Source organism: Triticum urartu, chromosome 7A (genome assembly GCF_056163025.1).
Source record: "Triticum urartu cultivar PI428250 chromosome 7A, HENAU_Tu73, whole genome shotgun sequence".
Lineage (NCBI taxonomy): Eukaryota > Viridiplantae > Streptophyta > Magnoliopsida > Poales > Poaceae > Triticum > Triticum urartu.
This window is the reverse complement of record NC_141879.1, coordinates 69,183,903-69,195,285: the sequence shown is the minus strand read 5'-3', so window position 1 is coordinate 69,195,285 and position 11,383 is coordinate 69,183,903. Positions and strand designations below refer to the sequence as shown.

Genomic DNA, 11,383 nt, shown 5'->3' with positions numbered 1-11,383 from the left:
ACCCTAAATTTTCTTACTTCTATTTTATTCAAAACACCTAAAATAGTCAAAAAAATATTCTATTAAAAAACCTACATTCTACAATGTCTACATTCTAAAATCTACATTTAAATTATCTACAATTTGCAAGAACAGAGACAAGGGAGGGATGGAGGAGAGAGGAGGGGGAGGGGCCGGCCGGAGGAGGAGGAGCGAGGGGCAGTGGGAGGAGGGCTGCCGGTGGAGGAGGAAGGAGGGCACTACTAGGAAAAGAGCTACTAATGGCGCACCAGTTTTGCCTACTAATGGCGCATCACTGGTGCGCCATTAGTATCATGCCACTAGTATTTTTTACTAATGGCGCACCACTGGTGCGTCATTAGTATCTGATATACTAATGGCGCACCACTGGTGCGCCACTAGTATAGGCCACGGTGCGTCATTAGTATAGGCCACTGGTGCGCCATTAGTATAGGCCACTGGTGCGCCATTAGTATTTTTGAATTTTGAAGGCGGGAAAATAGTAGTGGCGCACCGTCTAACCCCCATCGTGCGCCATTGCTATTTTTGAATTTTGAATTTGGATCTGGATCGTGATTTTTTTGCCCATCTTTTGCTCGTTTTTTGGCACGATATTATTTCAAATTTTGTTCCTGTTTTTGGATCTTGTACGTTCTTTTGCCGTGTTCTTTTGCCGGAGAGGAGTTCGCCGGAGAGGAGGAGGAGGAGGTCACCGGAGAGGCGCTCGCCTACATCGCCGGAGAGGAGGAGGAGGAGTTCGCCGGAGAGGAGGAGGAGGAGGTCGCCGGAGAGGAGGAGGAGGAGGAGGTCACCGGAGGAGTTCACCGGAGCATCGGAGAGGAGGAAGGAGAAACCATGAGGGGATGGGAGGAGAGGAGGGAGGAGGAGCTCACCGGAGAGGAGGGAGGAGAAATCGTGAGGGGAGGGGAGGGGAGGAGAGGAGGGAGGAGGAGGTCGCCGGAGAGGAGGAGGAGGAGGTCGCCGGAGAGGAGGAGGGTAGTATGGTGGAGGAGAGAAGGGAAGATGGAGTGGAGGAGAGGAGGAGATGGAGTGGAGGAGTGGTGGAGTGAAGGAGAAAAATGAAGTAGGAGAGGACCACGCCCAGCCATATATATGGCATAGTAATGGCGCACCGCGGGCAGTTGCGCCATTACTAACTTTTTTTAATTTTTTTGATTTATTTTGAATTTTGAAGGCAGGAAGATACTAATGGCGCACCATGGGCAGGTGCGCCATTAATAACTTTTTTTGACTTATTTTGAATTTTGAAGGCGGGAAGATAGTAATGGCGCACCATAGGTAGGTGCGCCATTAGTAAGTTTGATTTTTTTTGAATTTTTTTGCCTCTCCAGATCTTAAAAATCCCGTATCTTTTTTTTCTGTTAGGTTTTTGAGGTTTTTGAAAATGTTTAACGAGGTTCCCTGGTTAAATTCGGATGTAACTTTTCGAGTAGATGATTTTTCATATAAAAAACTTTTTCATCCGAGTTCGTACGCAAAAGTTATGCCCAATTTTACAAATTCTCGAAAGATTTCACAAATAAAGTCGAAATTCATATTTGTAAATTTTCACAACAACTAGACCACATATCACATGGGAAACTTATTTTTTTTATTTTTTTGACATTTCCATCATTTTTGTTTATTTTTTAAAACTGAAAAGGCGGTCCACGGGGCGGGGGGGGGGGGGGGGGGGCGGCGCACCGTGGGGGTGGTGCGCCATTACTAGCGTGGGAAAACTTTTTTTACTAATGGCGCACCGTGGAAGTGGTGCGTCATTACTAGCATGGGAGTGGTGCGCCATTACTAGTTTTGATGTATTTTTTTAAAAAAAATTTTACTAATGGCGCACCGTGGATGTGGTGCGCCATTAGTATTTGCACACTAATGGCGCACCAACACATGGTGCGCCATTAGTATATAGTAATGGCGCACCACATGTCTGGTGCGCCATTAGTGTCAATTCCATTTATAGCCCTTTTCCTAGTAGTGGGGAGGAGGGGGCGGCCGGAGGAGGAGGAAGGAGGGGGCGGCCGGAGGCGGAGGGAGGAGGGCGCGGTGGGAGGAGGAGGGAGGAGGGCGCAGTGGGAGGAGGAGGGAGGGAAGGAGGGAGTACCTCGGTGGAGGACGGACGACGGCGGCGGACGACGGGTATCGGCGTGGGCGAGAGTGACTGAGAGGGAGAGTGAGTGAGAGAGGGTCAGCCGCGTGGGGAGGATAAGGTAGGGTTAGGAGTAGCGCGTGTGTGAGAAAAGCGCTACAACTAAGGAGAATAGCAGTAGCACTGGGCGAGGATACGCGCTACTGCTAAGTTGGGCTAGCCATGTGCGTCCAGTTCAAACATAGTAGCAGCACTTTTTGCTAGTACACGCTACTGCTAAAGTTATAGCAGTAGCGCGGTTTATTTACGAGCGCTGCTACTAAGTAGCAGTAGCGTATGATTTTGTCTAGCGCTACTGCTAAGGTGTTGTGTATAAAATTTTCCTTAGTAATAAAGCAATGATTGTTTAACCTGCAGAGCTTTGCTATCTCATGCCGATTTCACAGGATAGAAGTTACACTTTGGGTAATATGGAGTTCGATGAGGAAACTGATATCCGGGGATATACACCACACACCTTTCGCCACAAATACCTTTGTGAACTTCATTAATGATCTGGAGGTGCTGAGGATGCCATCCGGCGAGCCAGCAAATGTCCCGCCCCGGCCAAATTGGTGGATTGCTCCTCCGGAGAATATGAGCAAGATTAACGTAGATGCGGCGTTTACGCGGAACATCTCGGCTGGATCTGTTGCAGCTGTTTGCAGGGACCATGATAGACTCTTCATGGGGGGCATCGCCGATTACTTTAATTGGTATTAATGATCCCACAACACTGGAAGCGCTAGCAGTCCGGGAATCACCGGCTTTGGCAGATGACTTATATGAACGAAGGATCTTTGTAGCTTCTCATTGCAATATCGTGATTGATGATATCAAGCAAAGGAGTGCCGCTGTCTACGGAGCCATCATTCGAGAGATCTCAGATCGATCTAGACTTTTTACCGCTTGCACTTTTAGCCGTGAATTTATGAGCTCGAATACCGAATCTCACAAAGCATGCTCTTTCACTTGGGATTGGCCGCCGCGTTTGGTTAAGCAATCCCGTGATCTTTCTTTTGTTTCTGTAAACATTATGACGAGTTAAATAAAAAACTTTGTAAGATTGTTAGAAAAAGGGAGTGTCTAATTTTCAGTCATCTGTTTTCCCATTTGGTTTAGGTCGTTTTTCTTGTCCACACAGTTCTTTACACGTGTCTTTGTAGTAGTTTCAGTCCAGACTGTAGAGCCAAAAAAACAATTGTTTTCATTTCAGTTTCAGGTCGTATTCTCCCTCCCCCTCGTCTACCTTCAAACACATGTTGGCGCCTCTCCCTAACGGGTCACTTGCAAACCCGCTACTGATTCATACCTTGACATATTGTGTGGACATGGACTAAATGGGAGTGACAGTATAGCTTAAAAAAAGTAACAAAATAGGAGCCAAGTAAACATGATGCTGGATGCAAACCAGAGTCTCGCTTAGCTATATGTCCCTTGAACTTTCTTCTCTAGTTCAAAACTGACCACAACAAGAATATACTGGAGACCATAAAACTGAAGATTGAATAGTCACACTGAAAATGAACAAAAAAAGATGCACAAATGGCAACCCATGTATCCGTTGGTCAATATAGTAGAGTTTCATACAGCTTTGCACTCTCTCTTGCCTTCTTCTTCATGTCTTCCGTGAACACATCAGCCTCAAGCGCTAGATCAGCCTGGTTGGGAGGTGGCGCAACCATGCAAATCAGCAATTTTGGCACTGGTCCATCGAGTACAAAATGGAGCAAAACTCCGTCACTGAGATTGTTCAACGTGATGAAGTCCTCCCACCCAACGCCACAGATGCAGGTCCTCCTGTGTTCTTTCCTGATCTCGGTGATGAATTTGCGCCCCTCAAATTCCTCAAAAAGCATGCCGCCAGTGGCGCAATTGAATTCGACCGTTCAGTGGCATGGGATAAACTGCAGGAAAAAGCAAAAAAAAAAATGGAAAAGGAAGAACAAAAGATAGGCTATCCTCATGCTTGTTGGGGCATGAGACGTTTGCAGATGAGACTGACAAATAGCTAAACTCTAAAAATTGATAGACTAAAAAGGAAAATGAATGCAACAAAAGTAATGACCGAAAATTAGAAAAAAAAATCTAAGAAAAAGCTAAAGTTGCTATAATTCTATCAGCTAAAAGGACTAAGTTTATATCTGAAAAGAAAAAAAATGAAATCATACACGAACTAAAGAAGAAATGAAATGTTTAACTGAACAGGACAACTATTATGCTATCACAAAACACACAGGGAGGTATGGTAATATCCACATCATAGCCTCCTATAAATGCGTGATGAATGAAAAATTGACCATAACAGATAAGTAGACTGTAGTGATAAATTAATAACTGACCATGACAGGGAACTAGACTATACTGATAAATTAAGCATATTCAAAATTATGTTACCACTGAGCTTTCAATGTCTTCAGACAATCAAACACCAAAATTTAAACCCGATGAGTGATGGCTAGCTCAGTCGGACTTGCAGATTGGGCACACCATCCCTGTTACTGTTACACATGTGGCAGAAAAAAAAATATTTGTTAGCAAAAAGATGACTGAAAAATTAAGAATAGAAACTCACCAGATAACTAATTTAAGCTACAGGAATTATAAACACATATCAAGTCTAACCATTTCAAAATGAATGCTGAAAATACAAGAACAACAAAATAAATTGAAAATAATAAGCTGAATGGAAAGTACACTAATAAATGACTGAACATAAAACTGATAGACAAGAACAAACACTGACCAAATAACTAAATAGAACTACAATGAGACACTTAAGATACTGAACAAACACTGGCGAAATAATAACCACTTAACATAAAGCTGAAGAGAACTGAGACTGATACTTAGGTATACTGACGACTAAAAATTGAAAATAATCTAACAAAAAACCAGTGCAGAAACTGAAAAAATTTAGCACTTACAGGAACATAAGATTCACAACAGAAATAATCATCTACTAAAAGACAAGACCCATGAGAGATAGGACTGAAGAAAGATGCAAATGATAATTAAATATGATAAAATGAATACTGATACTATTAAGATAAACTAATATAAGACTAAGAAGGCAAGCTTACAGACCGACGAACAAAAATAATGAAAAATGAACACTTAAGAATATGAACAAAAAATGAATGTGATGTTTTCATGTTATTTGATAGAGATGCAAAGAGGGACTGATTCGAGACATCTTTGTTAGAGTCTTCGTAGCAGTAGTGAGAATGAGCATGGCATCTGTCAAAAAAGAGCGGCCCACAGAGTGAGGTTTTAAAAAAAATCACATCGGTAGAAAAGTGATACACACCGCATAATGAATTAAGAACCTACGGGTTCGGACACTAAACTGACAGACGCGTAACATTAGAAAAACTGACACTTAAGATACTGATATGGTGGGGTACTGGTAGGTGGTGTGCAACAGGAGAGGTCCCAAGACTGATAAACCTACAAAACCTAACACTGAAGACTGACACCTGAGTAGCATAGTATAACAAACCTAACTTGATTACTGAATCCGAAAAGAAATCATAACAACAAGCAACACTACACTGAAATCGTACTCAAGAATACACACTGAATAAGTGAATATGACTTGAAGACCTTGAGTACTGAATCTGAAACAGATGACTGATAGAAAGAAAAAATCATACTGAGGAATGCACACTGAATATGACTTGAAGAACTTGATTACTGAATCCGAAGCAGATAACTGATGGAAATAGAGGACTGATAGAAAGAAGAACTCATAAAAATAACTAAGAATAATAAGACTGAGAAGAATACCAAGAAGACTAAGGAATGAAGATAACTAAGGACTGATAAATAAGAAAAGACGACATGGAGACTGAAGAGTACTAAAATAAGTGGGACAAATGAGAGACTAATCTACTATCATTTTTAGCTGAAAAAGCTATGCTAACTGAGACCAAAAAAAGAGACAGAATACTGCAAAAAATGAAGAAGTGGAAATGATGAATGGCAAGGAAAATTAAGTGAAGACTTTCCATCCTGTATAAATGACAAGATGGAGAAGAACAAGGCGGATAAATGAAGAATGACAAGTAAACAGATAAATGAAAAAAAAATGTAATAGCAAGCCTACAGAATGATAAACAAAGTCCAGATTGAAAAAATAGAGGGGGCGAGACTGAAGAAGGATGAGAATGAGGATTCGGTAACGGCCATGCCTATCTGGAGCCACTTAAGTAGGACACTCCTATTTATATACAAAAAATGAAAACTAAAGAAAAAAGAGTGAATAGTTACCAAAAGGATAGCCAATTTTAAGTTTTGAGCTTGAATTTTAAAAGGTAGACACTTAAGTAGGACACTACAAACTGATTTGCAAGAAGAATAGTAAGAAGTCAGTTGTTCATCTTAGAATTAATATATAGAGAAAATGCTAGATAACAATATAAGAGACCAAAACAGGAGACTTAGGAAGAAATGGACAAAAGACACTATAGTGAAGAAAATGAACAAAAACCACTAGGTCATGACCACACACGTCTCTAGCCAGCTGGCCAACACCTTACAATAGTGTATAATGACATCTACGATTCCGTGCTCGTGCAACACTAGCGATCTTCCTAGTGTATATGAGAATGGGCCAGAGCTCAACTGATTAGGAACCAAGGGGAAACTTGGCCACCTCAAGCAATCTGGTTGAGACTACTCATAGAAAAAAAGGAACTACAGCTTTTGCATAAGTATCAATACATTCGTAGAAAAAAATCCCCATATGAATTGGTTGGGGGGGGGATGTATATGTTTAACAAAACACTAGAGACGAAAAGAAAAAGATGGGGTTGCATAGACTACAACTTAAGCTATATAAAGTTGCAATGAAACCTTCTGAATTTTGAAGAAAAATAATGGTCAAGGGAAGCAACAAAAACTTATATGCATACTCCCTGTACAAGCTTAATGACCGAGAAACAGGGACTTACGCGACAAAAAAAAAGAGAGAAAGATATAGAGACAATAAAATAAGATGGAACACCTCAGAGTATGTGATTCAGGGTACTGCTTGTACCAAATTGCTGCAGTTTTTCATATGTGCAGAATGTAACACAAGACTACAGCATTCATGGACACCATGAATCAAAACAAACACCTAGTAACTAGTATATGTAGTATACTATCTTTACAAGCTAGCACGACTTTCACATTAAATAAAATTGAGCATATGGTAGCATTTTAGTTCCATCTTGACACAACAAAATCATCACAAAGTGTCACATCACAAAAGCATTGCTGTTACCTTCTTTTTAATTGATCGCTGCAGAGACTTGAAAACTGAATTCCAATCAACCTGAAACAGTGGAAAGGGATTAGGACTTGATTGTTGCAGATTTGCAAAACTGAACCCGAATTAACCTATACAAAAACACAGAGAATTAGGATTTGAGATCTGCTTGTGTTTTAGGGTTCAAGAAGAGAGAGGACAGACTCATAGACACAAGAATAGAGAGTAATGAGGCGCCACATGAAGAAGGGAGGGGGAGGGGTGCCATGGGAAAGGAGAGAGGGGCACCATGAGAGGGGAGGGAGGGAGAAAGAGAAGGCGCCATGGTAGGGAAGGGCATGCTAGAGGAGAGGGGCAACAAATGGACAGAAGAAAGGGAGGAGATATGCTAGTGAAGATAATATCTGAAGGTTTACATGCGCCGCCGTCGCCTCGAGCTCGCCATCGTCGCCATGGATGAGGAGAGACCAGATCCTCCACGCGACCCTGAAAAAACAAAGCGGGTGCGAAAATAATCCGAACCAATCCACTGAGACCCACTAAGACAAAGCGGGCCCGAAAAGGACACCGCACCAGCGTAGATCTCAGAACTAAATCCAACGATTGAAAATTCGACTTGAAGCCAATATGAAAACAGACGACTGATTTTTAGTAAAACTGTAAAAAAAAGCAATTTGGATCGGTGACATAGGCCGACGGCGGGCGCTGCACACGATAACTTCATAACATAATGGAGTGTAACGTCAAAAAACCGGTGTTCAGTCTGCCGCGGGTGGCACGAGCACGACGGCCGTGACCCGGCTCTGCATCCTTGGCTGGCCGTCCGGAGTGCGGGCGCACACTGACAACGAGCACTGAGAGTGAGAGAGCAGCTCGCGCCTCACCCAACAAGGTTTCCTTTCCTTCCTTCCTCGGTAAGCTGGCTGGGATATCGATCGGATCAGGGGGAACCGCCCCGCCGAGCTCCGGATGGCGACGGCGCGGCCGCTCGGCGTGAGGCTCCTCGTCGGCGCCGAGGCGCCGACGCCCCTCCAGGATTCGGCCGAGGACGCCGCGGCCTTCCTCGCCCTGCCGGTCAGCCTGCTCGGCAAGGAGTGCCTGATGGACAGCGCCGGCAACCTCTACGCCAGGGTCGAGGCCCTGCCCCGCGCGGGCGCGAGCGCGGGAGAGGACGCGCTCCTCCGCGCGCCGGCGGGCGCGGTCGTCGTCGGCTCCGCCCAGCGCCTGCTCGCCCTCGCCGGGGCAATGAGAGTGGCGGAGCGGCTGGCCGGCCGGACGGCCCCCGCGGACCGCGCCGAGCCGAGCACCGCGGCCGACATGGACATCGACTCCGGCGGGGACGCCGTCTCCTCGAGCCATTCGGGCAGGGATTCGGGCGCCAAAAGGAGGCGCGGCGGCGGCGTCGACGAAGCGCCATGCGTGCTCCAGAGGCCCGCGAAGCGCCGGATCCTCGCGTGGAGGGTGCGCCGGTACCGGTCCCTGGTGGCCAAGGCCAAGGCGACGGCGAGGAGGGCCAGGATCCGGGCGGTGAGGAGGAGGGCGCCCGCTTGGAAGTGCGTCCAGCGGCAGCTCGCGCGCGCCACCCTGAGCTGCGACGGCCTGCACAGATGGAGCCCCGGCGGCGCCGGCGGTGGAGGAGGAGGAGCTGGTTAGCAATAGAAAGATCCGCTGGTAACTAAATCAGCTCAATCCTCATGCTAATTAGGGAATGGGATTAGCACCCTAGCATTTTGTTTTCCTACTCGATTAGACAGTGCTCCTTATCCGAATGACAGGGGTGCTCAGCTCAATTAGGTTGGTCTTTTGTGATGTTATCCAATTGCGTGTAGAAATTCCATCTTATGCTCTGAAAAACTTACTAGTGGGGAATTAAGCAAGAATTTAGGCTATTTACTACGGACACCCTGACAGACAGCAGCATATATTAGTGTTCTAGAGTTCTTGTGCACTTCAGCTCAATTAGGTTGGTCTTTTGTGATCATCCAGATGAGTGTAGGAATCACATCTTTATGCTCTGAAAAACTTAATAGTGCAGAATTAAGCAAGAAATTAGACTATTTACTACTGACACTCTGACAGGCAGCAGTATATACTGTATTAGTGTTCTAAGGTTATTGTGCATTTGAGCATTTGTGCTCTAAGTTGATTTACCAGATGACAGCATCAGTCTCGACTGATTTTGCATCTTCATTCATGCCTTCCACTGGGCACTGATCTGTCTCCAGTCTCCACCGCATTTCGCTGGGAGCAGTTTTCGCTTTTTCAGCAGACAGGCATCACATTTCCGATTTATTTGGCCTCTTCAGTTTTCCTTTTCTTTCTCTTTTGATACAGTGGAGGAAACATCCTTGATTTCAGCAAGTAAATTACCAGAAATTACAAAGTTGGTCGAAAAAGCTAAATAAATGAACCAAACAGCAAATGGCCTCTCTCTAGGCACTGTAGACAAATTTGGCATTCAGACCATCTTGGCACAAGGATATTTCCATCCTTGTGAGGTCTGAGCTATCAAATATTCAAATGCCTTGACTTCTCTGGCTAATGCAATAGCCTTGGAGTATCACCCTGTTTACACATTTAGAATGCAGTTAGATGATTCTAGTGCACGAGATTCTACAGGATCAATGAACCACATGAACAATTCTCAAGTTTTTTTGAAGCTTGGATACAATTCAATTTTTTTTGGGAGAATAGTTCACTCTTTTGAATAGCTACAACTAGTCAACTAGGCCAATCAGGACTAGTAAACTAGGCGGTATACACAGTGCTGTGAGCTCTGCTATACTTTTGGCGGATTTTACAGCAACAGTGTTTCAGGGAATCTAGTCACTGATTCCAGAGTTGAAATGTTTTTGGTACCGTGAGGCTGCTTGCGTGTGGTGTAGCTAGTTTCTTTCATGAATTAGTGTGTATACTGGTTCAAACCTCGTGCTAAGGAATGTGATTAGGTACTGTAGCTACCATTTTGTACTGTTACTCTATAGAGAGTGCCCTTGATCCCAAGGACAGGGGTGCTCAGCTCAATTAGGTTGGTCTTTTGTGATGTTATCCAATTGTGTTTAGAAATTCCATCTTTATGCTCTGAAAAACCTACTAGTGGGTAATTAAGCAAGAAGTTAGACCATTTACTACTGACATTCTGAAAGACTGCAGTATATATTAGTGATCTAAGGTTATTGTGCACTTCAGCATTTCTGCATTTGTGCTCTAAGTTGATTTACTAGATGACAGTATCAGACTCAGCTGAATTTACAGCTTCATTCATGCCTTCCACTGGGCACTGATCTGTCTCCAGTCTCCACTGCATTTCACACTATGAGCTGTTTTGGCCTCTTCAGCAGAGTTCCTCTTCACATATTGCCTGTCCACTAGGGGCCGTTTCAGCTTTATTTGGCTTCTTCAGTTTTAGGACCCTCTTTCATTTTGATAAAGTGGACGAAATATCCCTGATATCGTTAATGGAATTGCCAAACCTTACAAAGTTGATGGAAAAACTAAACAATGGAATGGCCTCTCTAGAGTCATTGTAGACAAATTTGGCAAGTGAAAAGTTTCAGACCTTCTTGTTACAAGGATCTTTCCACCTTGCCTTGCGAGGTCTGAGATATCATATGTTCAAATGCCTTGACTTTCTGGCAAATGCAATGGCCCTGGAGTATCACCCAGTTCACACACTCAGAAGATTTTTTGCAGTTGACGATTCTACAGCAAGAGATTCTACAAGATCAATGAACCACATAAACAATGCTCAAGTTTTGCAACTTGGATGCAGAATAGTTCGATCTTTTAATAAGCTACAACTACTCAACTAGGCAATCCACGAGTAGTGAAGTACTCCCTCCGTTCCAAAATAGATGACCCAACTTTGTACTAACTTTATACTAAGGTTAGTACAAAGTTGGGTCATCTATTTTGGAACAGAGGGAGTAGGTGATATACACAGTGTTATGAGCTCCGCTATATCTTTGTAAGACTGCAGATTTACAGCA

General features: G+C 43.9%; 1 protein-coding gene across 1 annotated transcript; it reads left to right on the top strand.

The window, feature by feature from the left end:
- The first annotated feature begins 8,153 nt into the window (after positions 1-8,153).
- Positions 8,154-9,455, top strand: LOC125525035 (uncharacterized). The gene has a single exon (XM_048690057.2). It carries the CDS (start codon positions 8,364-8,366, stop codon positions 9,045-9,047), a length of 684 nt encoding a protein of 227 aa, XP_048546014.1. The 5' UTR covers positions 8,154-8,363; the 3' UTR covers positions 9,048-9,455.
- The last annotated feature ends 1,928 nt before the right edge of the window (positions 9,456-11,383 follow it).

Coding starts and splice junctions, on each gene's coding strand:
- LOC125525035 (XM_048690057.2), top strand. CDS start 8,364: ATGGCGACGGCGCGGCCGCTCGGCGTGAGGCTCCTCGTCGGCGCCGAG.